Here is a 19,567-nt window from a genome sequence, read left to right as displayed (position 1 = left end):
CGTCTGATGGGGTAAACGATACCCCCGGTAGCCTCGTGCGATAAACGTTAAATGTGCAGCCATGTGCCTCCCACGGTAACGTCAGTGAGGCAGGAACAAGGACAGACTTGTACTGTAGCATAACGCTGTTCACCTCGTTGGTTATACACTGCCAGCGGTGATTTCACTACTTGGATAAATCGGGATCATTGATTTCGTATATTGTTGCTCCAGATTGGTGCTTTCATTCACGTGTGAGTATTGAACATAATTGTTTAGATGTATCTCAACAGACAAAGTACTGTATGTAGTCTTATCAGAGTGATTACAACGTTCATTACACTGTTACTTCAGTTGAATACCGTTTTAGGATTGACCACCAACCAACTAATATTTTATAACCAAGGTAAAGTTTATATTTACACAATCGGACATTCGCCAAAAGCCATTTAAAGACGAAGAAATCAATAACTAATTTACCGTTTTGTCACAGAATCACCAAACTAGGTATGATTTATTCTATAAATGTCTAGCATACTTTTACAACCTTTGTTTTGAGTAGAAATTCCAGTTGAGTTTGATAGAAATACATACAATCTCAAATATTGCATTTAAAGATGAAGAAACCAATAACTAATTCAGTGATTGTCACAGAAAAAAAGTGGAAATATGCATTTATTTTGCAATAACTTTAAAGAAATGTTCATTTCAAGTGCAATTTGTTCTATATGAAGTCAGACAATGTTTACATTACATTGTACAATGTTTACAGTCTTAAATTGTATGCCAAATAATTGTTTGCATTGTTAGCTGCACATGTTTAAAGTAGTTACAAGGCACAACAGTCATTTATTTACGTCTCTAATTTAACAGCAAAGAGGCCCCTTCCAATCATTTTCTATTTTGGCTTTGTTGAAGTCCTTTGTCATCCCCAGACAAGCTGAATGGTACCATCTCCTGAGGTAATAGATTCAACTGTTCAACACTTACAGCCAAATGTTTAATACCCCAGGTATTCCCAGAACACATTGTGGAAAGTCTATAGATACAGTGGTCACTTTATTAGGTACAACGCCCTATGCATCTGGAGCAGCGTGAATTCAGAACTGCTGATGAAACTGGGAAAGGAGATAGACTGTCCAGTGTCTGTGTTATTTTGCCCATCTTAATGTTTTCTTGTTATTGGCCAGTCTGAGATATGGCTTTTTCTTTGCAACTCTGCCTAGAAGGCCAGCATCCCAGAGTCGCCTCTTCACTGTTGACGTGGAGACTGGTGTTTTGTGGGAACTATTTAATGAAGCTGCCAGTTGAGGACTTGTGAGGCGTCTGTTTCTCAAACTAGACACTCGAATGTACTTGTCCTCTTGCTCAGTTGTGCACCGGGGCCTCCCACTCCTCTTTCTATTCTGGTTAGAGCCAGTTTGCGCTGTTCTGTGAAAGTAGTAGTACACAGCGTTGTACGAGTTTCAGCTTCAGTTTCTTGCCAATTTCACGCAAGGAATAGCCTTCATTTCTCAGAACAAGAATAGATTGACAGATTTCAGAAGAAAGGTCTTTGTTTCTGGCCATTTTGAGCCTGTAATCAAACCCACAAATGCTGATGCTCCCCCACCCCCAAAAAAAAATATATATATATTTAACCTTTATTTAACCAAGTAGGCTAGTTCAGAACAAGTTCTCATTTGCAACTGTGACCTGGCCAAGATAAAGCAAAGCAGTTCAACACAAACAACAACACAGAGTTACACATGGAATACAAACATACAATCAATAATACAGTAGAAAAGTCTATATACAGCATGTGCAAATGAGGTGAGATACGGGAGGTAAAGGCAATAAATAGGCCATGGTGGTGAAGTAATTACAATATACCAATTAAACACTGGAGTGATAGATGTGCAGAAGATGAATGTGCAAGTAGAGATACTGGGGTGCAAAGGAGCAAGATAAATAAGTACAGTATGGGGATGAGGTATATTGGATGGGCTATTTACAGATGAGCTATGTACAGGTGCAGTGATCTGTGAGCTGCTCTGACAGCTGGTGCTTAAACATCCTCAGAGATGTTTTCAGTTCGTTCCAGTCATCGGCAGCAGAGAACTGGAAGGAAAGGTGGTCAAAGGAAGAATTGGCTTTGGGGATGAGATATACCTGCTGGAGCGCATGCTACGGGTGGGTGCTGCTATGGTGACCAGTGAGCTGAGATAAGACGGGGCTGTACCTAGCAGAGACTTGTAAATGACCTGGAGCCAGTGGGTTTGGCGACGAGTATGAAGTGAGGGCCAGCCAACGAGAGCGTACATGTCCCAGTGGTGGATAGAATATGGGGCTTTGGTGACAAAACGGATGGCACTGTGATAGACTGAATCCAATTTCTTGAGAAGACTGTTGGAGGTTATTTTGTAAATGACATCGCCAAAGTCGAGGATTGGTAGGATGGTCAGTTTTACAAGGGTATGTTTGGCAGCATGAGTGAAGGATGCTTTGTTTGCGAAATAGGAAGCTGATTCTAGATTTAATTTTGGATTGGAGATGTTTAATGTGAGTCTGGAAGGAGAGTTTACAGTCTTACCAGACACCTAGGTATTTGTAGTTGTCCACATATTCAAAGTCAGAACCATCCAGAGTAGTGATGCTGGACGAGCGGGCAGGTGCGTGCAGCGATCGGTTGAACTGCATGCATTTAGTTTTACTTGCATTTAAGAGCAGTTGGAGGCCACAGAAGGAGAGTTGTATGGCATTGAAGCTCGTTTGAAGGTTTGTTAACACAGTGTCCAAAGAAGGGCCAGAGGTATACAGAATGGTGTTGTCTGCGTAGAGGTTGATCAAAGAATCACCCGCAGCGAGAGCGACATCATTGATGTTTACAGTCGGCCCGAGAATTGAACCCTGTGGCACCCCCATAGAGACTGCAGAGGTCCGGACAACACGCCCTCCGATTTGACATACTGAACTCTATCGGGGAAGTAGTTGGTGAACCAAGCGAGGCAGTCATTTGAGAAACCAAGGCTGTTGAGTCTGCCAATAAGAATGTTGTGATTGACAGAGTCGAAAGCCTTGGCCAGGTTGATGAATACGGCTGCACGGTAATGTCTCTTATCGATGGTGGTTATGATATCGTTTAGGACCTTGAGCGTTGCTGAGGTGCACCCATGACCAGCTCTGAAACCAGATTGCATAGCGGAGAAGGTAGGGTGAGATTCGAAATGGTTGGTAATCTGTTTATTAACTTGGCTTTCAAAGACCTTAGAAAGGCAAGGTAGAATAGATATAGGTCTGTAGCAGTTTGGGTCTAGAGTGTCTACCCCTTTGAAGAGGGGGATGCTTTCCAATCTACGGGAATCTCAGACAATATGAAAGAGAGGTGAACAGGCTAGTAATAGTGGTTGTATAACAATTCCGGCAGATAATTTTAGAAAGACAGGGTCCAGATTGTCTAACCCGGCTGATTTGTATGGGTCCAGATTTTGCAGGTCTATCAGAACATCAGCTATCTGGATTTGGGTGAAAGAGAAGTGGGGGAGGATTGGGCGAGTTGCTGTGGAGACGCAGGGCTGTTGACCGGGGTAGAGGTAGCGAGGTGGAAAGTATGGCCAGCTGTAGAAAAATGCTTGTTGAGATTCTCAATTATTGTGGATTTATCGGTAGTGACAGTGTTTCCTCAGTGCAGTGGGCAGCTGGGTGGAGGTAATAATTACAAAAGGGTTTTCTAATGATCAATTAGCCTTTTAAAATGATCAACTTGGATTAGCTAACACAACATGCCATTGGAACACGGGAGTGATGGTTGCTGATAATGGCCCTCTGGAGCGGGTCGAGAGTTTCAAGTTCCTTGATGTCCACATCACCAACGAACGGTCATGGTCCAAACATACCAAGACAGTCCCGAAGAGGGCACGACAAAACCTTTCCCCTTCAGGAGACTGAAAAGATATAGTATGGGCCCCCAGATCCTCCAAAGGTTCTACAGCTGCACCATCGATGTAATGCTGTGCGTACTGGCGGCAGAGAAGTTAGACGCAGGAGAGCGAAAACTGGTTTACAACGGTGTCGTTTAATATCCATAAACCACCGTCAACAGAACAGGAGAGATTTATCGCACATTTCCCCCGTCGATGGGTTGATAATTGAGTCGCCTTCTTTTTGGAGAAGGCGAGAGCCAAATCGACATATTCAGGGGGAATGCGCATGGTGGAGACCTGGTCTGGACTTTCCACCGTAGTAGCACCTACGGAAACCCCTAAACACCTCCTCGAGCACTCTCGCGACCACCCCGTGAGAGCCCTCCGTTGCCATGAAACAGTGGGGTCATGACAAGCTAACCAGGGTAAGCCTAGCACCACGGGGAACACAGGAGAGTCAATGAGAAAGAAACTGATTTTCTCCATGTGACCCCCCTGCGTCACCATGTCCAGAGGAGCGATGGCATCCCTAATCAACCCTGACCCTAATGGTCGACTATCTAAGGCGTGAACTAGGATGGGCATAGCCGCAGGAACCATGGGGATCCCTAAACCATGGGCAAATGATCTGTCAATAAAATTCCCAGCCGCGCCTGAATCGAGGAGCGCCTTATGCGGGGAAAACTCAGGAAGAGTAATGAACAAAAACATGTATGCAACAGAGGGCTCTGGGTGAGAATGGTGCCTTCTCACCTGAGGTGATGCCAGAGTGCCCTGCCTGCTGCCTCGACCCCCAGACGAACCAACACAGCACCGAACGGAAGTGTGACCTCTGCGGCCACAGATGGTGCACGAGACGGAACCTCCTCCGGTCTCCCTGAGCGCAGCACCTCCCAACTCCGTGGGCATCGGAGCTGTGGTGCTGGGGGATGGAACCAACAGACCCCAATCTGGACATCCGCAGGTAGCCAGCAGGTTATCCACTCGTATGGACAGGTCTACCAGCTGTCTCGACGGAGGTCCTTGCACAAACTGCAGCGATAGTAGTAGATCAGGGCCCTGTCGTTCCATCCTGCTCCGGAGGCCAGGGTCCGAAAGTCCAAAGCGAACTCCTGTGCGCTCCTCGTCCCCTGCCGTAGGTAGAAAAGATGTTCACCCGTCGCTCTGCCCTGGGCGGGTGGTCGAAGACTGCCCGGAAACGACGGGTGAACTCCTCAAAGTGGTCCAGCACCGGCGTTGGCCCACTCAAGGGCTTTCGCCGAGAGGCAGGAGACGAGGGCGGACACCCTTTCACAGCCTGAAGTAGCCGGGTACTCCACGAGGAGGGTGAGGCGAATCCCACTGGAACCGGGTGCAGGGGGAGTGAGTAGTGGAGACCCCTGTTGTGCTGGGGGAGGCGCTGGAGGAAATCCCTGTCACTCCCAGCGGTCCATTGTTTGGACAACGCGGTCCATGGCAGCGCCGAGAAGTCAGGCGCAGGAGAGCAAAAACTGGTTTACAACGGTGTCGTTTAATATACATAAACTACCGTCAACAGAACAATACATCAAAGGGGTCAAACATAACCCGGTAAATACCAGCATACTGTGCACAAGCACTACAAGAAATAAACAATTCCACACAAGGACATGGGGGGAACACAGGGCCAAATACAAAATACTTAATGAGGGAAATGGAAACCAGGTGTGTAGGAAAACAAGACAAAATAAATGGAAAGTGGATCGATGATGGCTAGAAGACCGGTGACGCCGACCGCCGAACACCGCCCGAACAAGGAGAGGAAACGACTTCGGTGTAAGTCGTGACAATCGAGAGCATCCTGGCCGGTTGCATCACCGCCTGGTATGGCAACTGCTTGGCATTTGACCATAAGGCGCTACAGAGGGTAGTACGTACGGCCCAGTACATCACTGGGGCCAAGCTTCCTGCCATCCAGGACCTATATAAAAAGCGGTGTCAGAGGTAAAGCCCATAAAATTGTCAGAGACTCCAGTCACTCAAGTTATAGACTGTTTTCTCTGCTATCGCACAGCAAGCGGTACAGGAATGGCAAGTTTGGACCAAAAGGCTCCTCAACAGCTTCTACCCCCAAGCCATTAGACTGCTGAACAATTAATAAAAATCACCACCGGACAATTTACATTGTGGTCTAGTGGTCTTGTACTGTACAGGTGTGGTCTGGTGACAGGTACCTGTATCTATACTGTACAGGTGTGGTCTGGTGACAGGTACCTGTATCTATACTGTACAGGTGTGGTCTGGTACCTGTATCTATACTGTACATGTGTGGTCTGGTGACAGGTACCTGTATCTATACTGTACAGGTGTGGTCTGGTACCTGTATCTATACTGTACAGGTGTGGTCTGGTGACAGGTACCTGTAGCTGTACTGTACAGGTGTGGTCTGGTGACAGGTACCTGTATCTATACTGTACAGGTGTGGTCTGGTACCTGTATCTATACTGTACAGGTGTGGTCTGGTGACAGGTACCTGTAGCTGTACTGTACAGGTGTGGTCTGGTGACAGGTACCTGTATCTATACTGTACAGATGTGGCCTGGTAACAGGTACCTGTATCTATACTGTACAGGTGTGGTCTGGTGACAGGTACCTGTATCTGTACTGTACAGGTGTGGTCTTGTGACAGGTACCTGTATCTATACTGTACAGGTGTGGTCTGGTGACAGGTACCTGTATCTATACTGTACAGGTGTGGTCTGGTGACAGGTACCTGTATCTATACTGTACAGGTGTGGTCTGGTGACAGGTACCTGTATCTATACTGTACAGGTGTGGTCTGGTACCTGTATCTGTACTGTACAGGTGTGGTCTGGTGACAGGTACCTGTATCTGTAATGTACAGGTACCTGTCACCGGTTCCGGTTGGAGCGAGTGGTCGCATCTGCACTTCGCTCCAACGGGTAGTATAACTTTTTCATTATATTTCATTATATCACAACGGTTTGATTTGTCTTATCTTAGCAATTTCTTCTCAGCTAGCTACATAGCCGTCTTTGTATCAAAGATAATTGCGTAATTATCGTATTTCGCCGTCCTAACGTAGTCTTCACTAGCCAGCTAGCTAACGTCCACTGATTAGCTGCACTGGAGAAACTATTACACTCAACTGAACGATTTGATTAGTTTAGTGTTAGCTAGCTACATAGCTGTCTTTGCTGTCTTCGTATCATCGTATCCAAGATAATTGTGTTGTTTAGGTTTAGAGTGTGTAGTCTTAGAGTGATTATCTTAATTTACCGAGGTTAGCTAGCCAGCTATTTGTCGTCCTTAACGTAGGTGACTCTGCTAGCTAGCCAACGCTAGCCAACGTCTTCTGTATAGAACTCAACAACCCGGTCGCATTCACAGGGAGTATCACATTTTCACTTCATTTCATTACAGTACAACGGTTTGATTTGTTTGATCGTAGCTAGCTACTTAGCTAGCTACATAGCCGTCTTTGTATCAAAGATAATTGTGTAGTCTAGAGCGATTTTCTAGGTTCGCTAGCCATCTATTGTCGTTCTTTTAACGCAACGTAACGTAAACAACACTGCTAGCCCCCGAATAGCAACACTGCAGAAACTATTACACTCAACGGAACGACTTGATTAGTGTAGTGTCAACAACGCACCCACTGCCAGCTGGCCTACTTCAGCAGTACTGTATCATTTTAATCATTTTAGTCAATAAGATTCTTGCTACGTAGCTTAACTTTCTGAACATTCGAGACGTGTAGTCCACTTGTCATTCCAATCTCCTTTGCATTAGCGTAGCCTCTTCTGTAGCCTGTCAACTATGTGTCTGTTTATCCCTGTTCTCTCCTCTCTGCACAGACCATACAAACGCTCCTCACCGCGTGGCCGCGGCCACCCTACTCTGGTGGTCCCAGCGCGCACGACCCACGTGGAGTTCCAGGTCTCCGGTAGCCTCTGGAACTGCCAATCTGCGGTCAACAAGGCAGAGTTCATCTCAGCCTATGCCTCCCTCCAGTCCCTCGACTTCTTGGCACTGACGGAAACATGGATCACCACAGACAACACTGCTACTCCTACTGCTCTCTCTTCGTCCGCCCACGTGTTCTCGCACACCCCGAGAGCGTCTGGTCAGCGGGGTGGTGGCACCGGGATCCTCATCTCTCCCAAGTGGTCATTCTCTCTTTCTCCCCTTACCCATCTGTCTATCGCCTCCTTTGAATTCCATGCTGTCACAGTTACTAGCCCTTTCAAGCTTAACATCCTTATCATTTATCACCCTCCAGGTTCCCTCGGAGAGTTCATCAATGAGCTTGATGCCTTGATAAGCTCCTTTCCTGAGGACGGCTCACCTCTCACAGTTCTGGGCGACTTTAACCTCCCCACGTCTACCTTTGACTCTTTCCTCTCTGCCTCCTTCTTTCCACTCCTCTCCTCTTTTGACCTCACCCTCTCACCTTCCCCCTACTCACAAGGCAGGCAATACGCTCGACCTCATCTTTACTAGATGCTGTTCTTCCACTAACCTCATTGCAACTCCCTCCAAGTCTCCGACCACTGCCTTGTATCCTTTTCCCTCTCGCTCTCATCCAACACCTCCCACACTGCCCCTACTCGGATGGTATCGCGCCGTCCCAACCTTCGCTCTCTCTCCCCCGCTACTCTCTCCTCTTCCATCCTATCATCTCTTCCCTCCGCTCAAACCTTCTCCCACCTATCTCCTGATTCTGCCTCCTCAACCCTCCTCTCCTCCCTCTCTGCATCCCTTGACTCTCTATGTCCCCTATCCTCCAGGCCGGCTCGGTCCTCCCCTCCCGCTCCGTGGCTCGATGACTCATTGCGAGCTCACAGAACAGGGCTCCGGGCAGCCGAGCGGAAATGGAGGAAAACTCGCCTCCCTGCGGACCTGGCATCCTTTCACTCCCTCCTCTCTACATTTTCCTCCTCTGTCTCTGCTGCTAAAGCCACTTTCTACCACGCTAAATTCCAAGCATCTGCCTCTAACCCTAGGAAGCTCTTTGCCACCTTCTCCTCCCTCCTGAATATTCCGCCCCCTCCCCCCTCCTCCCTCTCTGCAGATGACTTCGTCAACCATTTTGAAAAGAAGGTCGACGACATCCGATCCTCGTTTGCTAAGTCAAACGACACCGCTGGTTCTGCTCACACTGCCCTACCCTGTGCTCTGACCTCTTTCTCCCCTCTCTCTCCAGATGAAATCTCGCGTCTTGTGACGGCCGGCCGCCCAACAACCTGCCCGCTTGACCCTATCCCCTCCTCTCTTCTCCAGACCATTTCCGGAGACCTTCTCCCTTACCTCACCTCGCTCATCAACTCATCCCTGACCGCTGGCTACGTCCCTTCCGTCTTCAAGAGAGCGAGAGTTGCACCCCTTCTGAAAAAACCTACACTCGATCCCTCCGATGTCAACAATTACAGACCAGTATCCCTTCTTTCTTTTCTCTCCAAAACTCTTGAACGTGCCGTCCTTGGCCAGCTCTCCCGCTATCTCTCTCTGAATGACCTTCTTGATCCAAATCAGTCAGGTTTCAAGACTAGTCATTCAACTGAGACTGCTCTCCTCTGTATCACGGAGGCGCTCCGCACTGCTAAAGCTAACTCTCTCTCCTCTGCTCTCATCCTTCTAGATCTATCGGCTGCCTTCGATACTGTGAACCATCAGATCCTCCTCTCCACCCTCTCCGAGTTGGGCATCTCCGGCGCGGCCCACGCTTGGATTGCGTCCTACCTGACAGGTCGCTCCTACCAGGTGGCGTGGCGAGAATCTGTCTCCTCACCACGCGCTCTCACCACTGGTGTCCCCCAGGGCTCTGTTCTTGGCCCTCTCCTATTCTCGCTATACACCAAGTCACTTGGCTCTGTCATAACCTCACATGGTCTCTCTTATCATTGCTATGCAGACGACACACAATTAATCTTCTCCTTTCCCCCTTCTGATGACCAGGTGGCGAATCGCATCTCTGCATGTCTGGCAGACATATCAGTGTGGATGACGGATCACCACCTCAAGCTGAACCTCGGCAAGACGGAGCTGCTCTTCCTCCCGGGGAAGGACTGCCCGTTCCATGATCTCGCCATCACGGTTGACAACTCCATTGTGTCCTCCTCCCAGAGCGCCAAGAACCTTGGCGTGATCCTGGACAACACCCTGTCGTTCTCAACTAACATCAAGGCGGTGGCCTGTTCCTGTAGGTTCATGCTCTACAACATCCGCAGAGTACGACCCTGCCTCACACAGGAAGCGGCGCAGGTCCTAATCCAGGCACTTGTCATCTCCCGTCTGGATTACTGCAACTCGCTGTTGGCTGGGCTCCCTGCCTGTGCCATTAAACCCCTTCAACTCATCCAGAACGCCGCAGCCCGTCTGGTGTTCAACCTTCCCAAGTTCTCTCACGTCACCCCGCTCCTCCGTTCTCTCCACTGGCTTCCAGTTGAAGCTCGCATCCGCTACAAGACCATGGTGCTTGCCTACGGAGCTGTGAGGGGAACGGCACCTCAGTACCTCCAGGCTCTGATCAGGCCCTACACCCAAACAAGGGCACTGCGTTCATCCACCTCTGGCCTGCTCGCCTCCCTACCACTGAGGAAGTACAGCTCCCGCTCAGCCCAGTCAAAACTGTTCGCTGCCCTGGCCCCCCAATGGTGGAACAAACTCCCTCACGACGCCAGGACAGCGGAGTCAATCACCACCTTCCGGAGACACCTGAAACCCCACCTCTTTAAGGAATACCTAGGATAGGTTAAGTAATCCCTCTCACCCCACCCCCCTAAGTTTTAGATGCACTATTGTTAAGTGACTGTCCCACTGGATGTCATAAGGTGAATGCACCAATTTGTAAGTCGCTCTGGATAAGAGCGTCTGCTAAATGACTTAAATGTAATGTAAATGTCTGGTACCTGTATCTATACTGTACAGGTGTGGTCTGGTGACAGGTACCTGTATCTATACTGTACAGGTGTGGTCTGGTGACAGGTACCTGTATCTATACTGTACAGGTGTGGTCTGGTGACAGGTACCTGTATCTATACTGTACAGGTGTGGTCTGGTGACAGGTACCTGTATCTATACTGTACAGGTGTGGTCTGGTGACAGGTACCTGTATCTATACTGTACAGGTGTGGTCTGGTGACAGGTACCTGTATCTATACTGTATAGGTGTGGTCTGGTGACAGGTACCTGTATCTATACTGTACAGGTGTGGTCTGGTGACAGGTACCTGTATCTGTACTGTACAGGTGTGGTCTGGTGACAGGTACCTGTATCTATACTGTACAGGTGTGGTCTGGTGACAGGTACCTGTATGTATACTGTACAGGTGTGGTCTGGTGACAGGTACCTGTATCTATACTGTACAGGTGTGGTCTGGTACCTGTATCTGTACTGTACAGGTGTGGTCTGGTGACAGGTACCTGTATCTGTCTGTACTCTCTGTTGGTCTGTCTGTACAGGTGTGGTCTGGTAACAGGTACCTGTATCTATACTGTACAGGTGTGGTCTGGTAACAGGTACCTGTATCTATACTGTACAGGTGTGGTCTGGTAACAGGTACCTGTATCTATACTGTACAGGTGTGGTCTGGTACCTGTATCTGTACTGTACAGGTGTGGTCTGGTACCTGTATCTGTACTGTACAGGTGTGGTCTGGTGACAGGTACCTGTATCTGTCTGTACTCTCTGTTGGTCTGTCTGTACAGGTGTGGTCTGGTAACAGGTACCTGTATCTATACTGTACAGGTGTGGTCTGGTAACAGGTACCTGTATCTGTACTGTACAGGTGTGGTCTGGTACCTGTATCTGTACTGTACAGGTGTGGTCTGGTGACAGGTACCTGTATCTGTCTGTACTCTCTGTTGGTCTGTCTGTACAGGTGTGGTCTGGTGACCGGTACCTGTGTGTGTACTCTACAGGTGCGAGTTGGTGACCTGTGTCTGTCCGTCTATCTATCCAGGTGTGTGCTGGTGACAGGTACCTGTATCTGTCTGTACTCTCTGTTGGTCTGTCTGTACAGGTGTGGTCTGGTAACAGGTACCTGTATCTATACTGTACAGGTGTGGTCTGGTAACAGGTACCTGTATCTGTACTGTACAGGTGTGGTCTGGTACCTGTATCTGTACTGTACAGGTGTGGTCTGGTGACAGGTACCTGTATCTGTCTGTACTCTCTGTTGGTCTGTCTGTACAGGTGTGGTCTGGTGACAGGTACCTGTATCTGTCTGTACTCTCTGTTGGTCTGTCTGTACAGGTGTGGTCTGGTGACCGGTACCTGTGTGTGTACTCTACAGGTGCGAGTTGGTGACCTGTGTCTGTCCGTCTATCTATCCAGGTGTGTGCTGGTGACACTTTTCCATGGAGATGCAGGTGGTGCAGCGGGCCAGGGAGAACTTCCTTGCCGGGAGGTCGCGACCCCTGGAGTTCAGAGTTCAGCAGCTCAAGTCCCTCCAGAGGATGATCACAGACAGACAGGGAGAGATCGCCACCGCCCTCAAACAGGACATCAACAGGGTAAAATCTTCACACTGGACTTATCTGGGTTGGGGTCAATTAAAATATTGAAGACAAACATTTCAGGAAGTAAAGTGAATTTGCCTTTTGTGCCCTGGTCAAAAGTAGGGCGTGATGTTCCATTTGATGTCCCATTTGCATTCCACAGAGCCAGTACGACACCCCATTGTTGGAGTTGATCGGCCTGGAGAATGAGATCAGCCTGGCTGTGTCAAAGCTGACGCAGTGGGCTGCTCCTCGGCCAGTAGAGAAGAGCCTCCTCACCATCTCAGACCAGGTACAGTGTGGACCACATATCAGTGAACTACATCAGTCCTTTACAGCAGACATTTAAACTTAACTACTCTCTTAGAAAGAAGGTCCTACGGCTGTCTCCGATTGGAGAAGCATTTGAATAACCCCTCCCACAGAGGGTTCTGTATGAAACCCAACACGGTTCTACATGGATCTCAAAAGGTTTCTTCTAAGGGTTCTATATGAAACCCAACATGGTTCTACATGGATCTCAAAAGGTTTCTTCTAAGGGTTCTATATGAAACCCAACACGGTTCTACATGGATCTCAAAAGGTTTCTTCTAAGGGTTCTATATGAAACCCAACATGGTTCTACATGGATCTCAAAAGGTTTCTTCTAAGGGTTCTATATGAAACCCAACATGGTTCTACATGGATCTCAAAATGTTTCTTCGAAGGGTTCTATATGAAACCCAACATGGTTCTACATGGATCTCAAAAGGTTTCTTCTAAGGGTTCTATATGAAACCCAACATGGTTCTACATGGATCTCAAAAGGTTTCTTCTAAGGGTTCTATATGAAACCCAACATGGTTCTACATGGATCTCAAAAGGTTTCTTCTAAGGGTTCTATATGAAACCCAACATGGTTCTACATGGATCTCAAAAGGTTTCTTCTAAGGGTTCTATATGAAACCCAACACGGTTCTACATGGATCTCAAAAGGTTTCTTCTAAAGGTTCTCCCCATGGGGACAGCTGAAGGACTTTTTTTTCTAGGGGTATGTATATATGTAAACCATTTAGCCACTGACTGAGAGGATTAATACAGTTTCATGTAATTGAAGGTATACATTCAGCCAGAGCCCCTGGGAGTGGTCCTCATCATCGGGGCCTGGAACTACCCCTGGGCCCTCACTCTGCAGCCCCTGGTCGGGGCCATCGCTGCTGGTACGCCCCTATGTTTATCTTTCCCCTCCATTACTATTCCTCCATAGCTGTGTTTATTTTCAGCCTTAGATTGTAAACTGTCATGTTCAAAACATATACATTTAATGTTGGTAAAGATGAGGAGATGTCTGTCTGTAATAAAGAGATGAGGAGATGTCTGTCTGTAATAAAGAGATGGGGAGAGGTCTGTCTGTAATAAAGAGATGAGGAGAGGTCTGTCTGTAATAAAGAGATGAGGAGAGGTCTGTCTGTAATAAAGAGATGAGGAGAGGTCTGTCTGTAATAAAGAGATGAGGAGAGGTCTGTCTGTAATAAAGATGAGGAGAGGTCTGTCTGTAATAAAGAGATGAGGAGAGGTCTGTCTGTAATAAAGAGATGAGGAGAGGTCTGTCTGTAATAAAGAGATGAGGAGAGGTCTGTCTGTAATAAAGAGATGAGGAGAGGTCTGTCTGTAATAAAGATGAGGAGAGGTCTGTCTGTAATAAAGAGATGAGGAGAGGTCTGTCTGTAATAAAGAGATGAGGAGAGGTCTGTCTGTAATAAAGATGAGGAGAGGTCTGTCTGTAATAAAGAGATGAGGAGAGGTCTGTCTGTAATAAAGAGATGGGGAGAGGTCTGTCTGTAATAAAGAGATGGGGAGAGGTCTGTCTGTAATAAAGAGATGAGGAGAGGTCTGTCTGTAATAAAGATGAGGAGAGGTGAGGAGAGGTCTGTCTGTAATAAAGAGATGAGGAGAGGTCTGTCTGTAATAAAGATGAGGAGAGGTCTGTCTGTAATAAAGAGATGAGGAGAGGTCTGTCTGTAATAAAGAGATGAGGAGAGGTCTGTCTGTAATAAAGAGATGAGGAGAGGTCTGTCTGTAATAAAGAGATGAGGAGAGGTCTGTCTGTAATAAAGAGATGAGGAGAGGTCTGTCTGTAATAAAGAGATGAGGAGAGGTCTGTCTGTAATAAAGAGATGAGGAGAGGTCTGTCTGTAATAAAGAGATGAGGAGAGGTCTGTCTGTAATAAAGAGATGAGGAGAGGTCTGTCTGTAATAAAGAGATGAGGAGAGGTCTGTCTGTAATAAAGAGATGAGGAGAGGTCTGTCTGTAATAAAGAGATGAGGAGAGGTCTGTCTGTAATAAAGAGATGAGGAGGGGTCTGTCTGTAATAAAGAGATGAGGAGAGGTCTGTCTGTAATAAAGATGAGGAGAGGTATGTCTGTAATAAAGAGATGAGGAGAGGTCTGTCTGTAATAAAGAGATGAGGAGATGTCTGTCTGTAATAAAGAGATGAGGAGAGGTCTGTCTGTAATAAAGAGATGAGGAGATGTCTGTCTGTAATAAAGAGATGAGGAGAGGTCTGTCTGTAATAAAGATGAGGAGAGGTCTGTCTGTAATAAAGAGATGAGGAGAGGTCTGTCTGTAATAAAGAGATGAGGAGAGGTCTGTCTGTAATAAAGAGATGATGAGAGGTCTGTCTGTAATAAAGAGATGAGGAGAGGTCTGTCTGTAATAAAGAGATGAGGAGAGGTCTGTCTGTAATAAAGAGATGAGGAGAGGTCTGTCTGTAATAAAGATGAGGAGAGGTCTGTCTGTAATAAAGAGATGAGGAGAGGTCTGTCTGTAATAAAGAGATGAGGAGAGGTCTGTCTGTAATAAAGAGATGATGAGAGGTCTGTCTGTAATAAAGAGATGAGGAGAGGTCTGTCTGTAATAAAGAGATGAGGAGAGGTCTGTCTGTAATATAGAGATGAGGAGAGGTCTGTCTGTAATATAGAGATGAGGAGAGGTCTGTCTGTAATATAGAGATGAGGAGAGGTCTGTCTGTAATATAGAGATGAGGAGAGGTCTGTCTGTAATATAGAGATGAGGAGAGGTCTGTCTGTAATATAGAGATGAGGAGAGGTCTGTCTGTAATATAGAGATGAGGAGAGGTCTGTCTGTAATAAAGAGATGAGGAGAGGTCTGTCTGTAATATAGAGATGAGGAGAGGTCTGTCTGTAATATAGAGATGAGGAGAGGTCTGTCTGTAATATAGAGATGAGGAGAGGTCTGTCTGTAATAAAGAGATGAGGAGAGGTCTGTCTGTAATATAGAGATGAGGAGAGGTCTGTCTGTAATAAAGAGATGAGGAGAGGTCTGTCTGTAATATAGAGATGAGGAGAGGTCTGTCTGTAATAAAGAGATGAGGAGAGGTCTGTCTGTAATAAGAGATGAGGAGAGGTCTGTCTGTAATATAGAGATGAGGAGGGGTCTGTCTGTAATAAAGAGATGAGGAGATGTCTGTCTGTAATAAAGAGATGAGGAGAGGTCTGTCTGTAATAAAGATGAGGAGAGGTCTGTCTGTAATAAAGAGATGAGGAGAGGTCTGTCTGTAATAAAGAGATGAGGAGAGGTCTGTCTGTAATAAAGAGATGATGAGAGGTCTGTCTGTAATAAAGAGATGAGGAGAGGTCTGTCTGTAATAAAGAGATGAGGAGAGGTCTGTCTGTAATATAGAGATGAGGAGAGGTCTGTCTGTAATATAGAGATGAGGAGAGGTCTGTCTGTAATATAGAGATGAGGAGGGGTCTGTCTGTAATATAGAGATGAGGAGAGGTCTGTCTGTAATATAGAGATGAGGAGAGGTCTGTCTGTAATATAGAGATGAGGAGAGGTCTGTCTGTAATATAGAGATGAGGAGAGGTCTGTCTGTAATAAAGAGATGAGGAGAGGTCTGTCTGTAATATAGAGATGAGGAGAGGTCTGTCTGTAATATAGAGATGAGGAGAGGTCTGTCTGTAATATAGAGATGAGGAGAGGTCTGTCTGTAATAAAGAGATGAGGAGAGGTCTGTCTGTAATATAGAGATGAGGAGAGGTCTGTCTGTAATAAAGAGATGAGGAGAGGTCTGTCTGTAATATAGAGATGAGGAGAGGTCTGTCTGTAATAAAGAGATGAGGAGAGGTCTGTCTGTAATATAGAGATGAGGAGAGGTCTGTCTGTAATATAGAGATGAGGAGAGGTCTGTCTGTAATATAGAGATGAGGAGAGGTCTGTCTGTAATAAAGAGATGAGGAGAGGTCTGTCTGTAATATAGAGATGAGGAGAGGTCTGTCTGTAATAAAGAGATGAGGAGAGGTCTGTCTGTAATATAGAGATGAGGAGAGGTCTGTCTGTAATAAAGAGATGAGGAGAGGTCTGTCTGTAATATAGAGATGAGGAGAGGTCTGTCTGTAATATAGAGATGAGGAGGGGTCTGTCTGTAATAAAGAGATGAGGAGATGTCTGTCTGTAATAAAGAGATGAGGAGAGGTCTGTCTGTAATAAAGATGAGGAGAGGTCTGTCTGTAATAAAGAGATGAGGAGAGGTCTGTCTGTAATAAAGAGATGAGGAGAGGTCTGTCTGTAATAAAGAGATGATGAGAGGTCTGTCTGTAATAAAGAGATGAGGAGAGGTCTGTCTGTAATAAAGAGATGAGGAGAGGTCTGTCTGTAATATAGAGATGAGGAGAGGTCTGTCTGTAATATAGAGATGAGGAGAGGTCTGTCTGTAATATAGAGATGAGGAGGGGTCTGTCTGTAATATAGAGATGAGGAGAGGTCTGTCTGTAATATAGAGATGAGGAGAGGTCTGTCTGTAATATAGAGATGAGGAGAGGTCTGTCTGTAATATAGAGATGAGGAGAGGTCTGTCTGTAATAAAGAGATGAGGAGAGGTCTGTCTGTAATATAGAGATGAGGAGAGGTCTGTCTGTAATAAAGAGATGAGGAGAGGTCTGTCTGTAATATAGAGATGAGGAGGGGTCTGTCTGTAATATAGAGATGAGGAGGGGTCTGTCTGTAATATAGAGATGAGGAGAGGTCTGTCTGTAATATAGAGATGAGGAGAGGTCTGTCTGTAATAAAGAGATGAGGAGGGGTCTGTCTGTAATAAAGAGATGAGGAGAGGTCTGTCTGTAATAAAGAGATGGGGAGAGGTCTGTCTGTAATAAAGAGATGAGGAGGGGTCTGTCTGTAATAAAGAGATGAGGAGAGGTCTGTCTGTAATAAAGAGATGAGGAGAGGTCTGTCTGTAATAAAGAGATGAGGAGAGGTCTGTCTGTAATAAAGAGATGAGGAGAGGTCTGTCTGTAATAAAGAGATGGGGAGAGGTCTGTCTGTAATAAAGAGATGGGGAGAGGTCTGTCTGTAATAAAGAGATGGGGAGAGGTCTGTCTGTAATAAAGAGATGGGGAGAGGTCTGTCTGTAATAAAGAGATGGGGAGAGGTCTGTCTGTAATAAAGAGATGGGGAGAGGTCTGTCTGTAATAAAGAGATGAGGAGAGGTCTGTCTGTAATAAAGAGATGGGGAGAGGTCTGTCTGTAATAAAGAGATGGGGAGAGGTCTGTCTGTAATAAAGAGATGGGGAGAGGTCTGTCTGTAATAAAGAGATGAGGAGAGGTCTGTCTGTAATATAGAGATGGGGAGGGGTCTGTCTGTAATATAGAGATGAGGAGGGGTCTGTCTGTAATAAAGAGATGAGGAGGGGTCTGTCTGTAATATAGAGATGAGGAGAGGTCTGTCTGTAATATAGAGATGAGGAGGGGTCTGTCTGTAATATAGAGATGAGGAGGGGTCTGTCTGTAATATAGAGATGAGGAGGGGTCTGTCTGTAATAAAGAGATGAGGAGGGGTCTGTCTGTAATATAGAGATGAGGAGATGTCTGTCTGTAATATAGAGATGGGGAGAGGTCTGTCTGTAATATAGAGATGAGGAGGGGTCTGTCTGTAATATAGAGATGAGGAGATGTCTGTCTGTAATATAGAGATGGGGAGAGGTCTGTCTGTAATAAAGAGATGAGGAGGGGTCTGTCTGTAATATAGAGATGAGGAGGGGTCTGTCTGTAATATAGAGATGAGGAGGGGTCTGTCTGTAATATAGAGATGAGGAGAGGTCTGTCTGTAATAAAGAGATGAGGAGGGGTCTGTCTGTAATATAGAGATGGGGAGAGGTCTGTCTGTAATATAGAGATGGGGAGAGGTCTGTCTGTAATAAAGAGATGGGGAGAGGTCTGTCTGTAATAAAGAGATGGGGAGAGGTCTGTCTGTAATAAAGAGATGGGGAGAGGTCTGTCTGTAATAAAGAGATGAGGAGGGGTCTGTCTGTAATATAGAGATGGGGAGAGGTCTGTCCTTAATAAAGAGATGGGGAGAGGTCTGTCTGTAATAAAGAGATGGGGAGAGGTCTGTCATAATAAAGAGATGGGGAGAGGTCTGTCTGTAATAAAGAGATGGGGAGAGGTCTGTCTGTAATAAAGAGATGGGGAGAGGTCTGTCTGTAATAAAGAGATGGGGAGAGGTCTGTCTGTAATAAAGAGATGGGGAGAGGTCTGTCTGTAATAAAGAGATGGGGAGAGGTCTGTCTGTAATAAAGAGATGAGGAGAGGTCTGTCTGTAATAAAGAGATGGGGAGAGGTCTGTCTGTAATAAAGAGATGGGGAGAGGTCTGTCTGTAATAAAGAGATGGGGAGAGGTCTGTCTGTAATAAAGAGTTGAGGAGAGGTCTGTCTGTAATAAAGAGATGGGGAGAGGTCTGTCTGTAATAAAGAGATGGGGAGAGGTCTGTCTGTAATAAAGAGTTGAGGAGAGGTCTGTCTGTAATAAAGAGATGGGGAGAGGTCTGTCTGTAATAAAGAGATGGGGAGAGGTCTGTCTGTAATAAAGAGATGGGGAGAGGTATGTCTGTAATAAAGAGATGGGGAGAGGTCTGTCTGTAATAAAGAGATGGGGAGAGGTCTGTCTGTAATAAAGAGATGGGGAGAGGTCTGTCTGTAATATAGAGATGGGGAGAGGTCTGTCTGTAATAAAGAGATGGGGAGAGGTCTGTCTGTAATAAAGAGATGGGGAGAGGTCTGTCTGTAATAAAGAGATGGGGAGAGGTCTGTCTGTAATATAGAGATGGGGAGAGGTCTGTCTGTAATAAAGAGATGGGGAGAGGTCTGTCTGTAATAAAGAGATGGGGAGAGGTCTGTCTGTAATAAAGAGTTGAGGAGAGGTCTGT

General features: G+C 46.4%; 1 protein-coding gene across 3 annotated transcripts in view; it reads left to right on the top strand.

Annotated features, from left to right (window-relative positions):
- Positions 1-77: 77 nt before the first annotated feature.
- The window catches only part of LOC123992473 (aldehyde dehydrogenase family 3 member A2-like), a 53,223-nt gene continuing 33,733 nt past the window's right edge, over positions 78-19,567 (top strand). Inside the window, exons 1-4 of one of the 3 annotated variants that reach the window (XM_046293635.1) lie at positions 78-233; positions 12,198-12,376; positions 12,525-12,653; positions 13,458-13,560. In XM_046293635.1, coding sequence (XP_046149591.1) covers positions 12,221-12,376; positions 12,525-12,653; positions 13,458-13,560 — 388 coding nt within the window. In that variant the 5' untranslated portion in view covers positions 78-233; positions 12,198-12,220. Of the gene's footprint in view, positions 234-12,156; positions 12,377-12,524; positions 12,654-13,457; positions 13,561-19,567 lie in introns of all 3 variants that reach the window. The other 2 variants (XM_046293636.1, XM_046293637.1) reach the window with 2 other exon arrangements.

The sequence above is a fragment of the Oncorhynchus gorbuscha genome, linkage group LG13 (assembly GCF_021184085.1).
Source record: "Oncorhynchus gorbuscha isolate QuinsamMale2020 ecotype Even-year linkage group LG13, OgorEven_v1.0, whole genome shotgun sequence".
Classification (NCBI taxonomy): domain Eukaryota; kingdom Metazoa; phylum Chordata; class Actinopteri; order Salmoniformes; family Salmonidae; genus Oncorhynchus; species Oncorhynchus gorbuscha.
The sequence above is the reverse complement of the archived record's forward strand: the minus strand, read 5'-3'. Positions and strand labels throughout refer to the sequence as shown.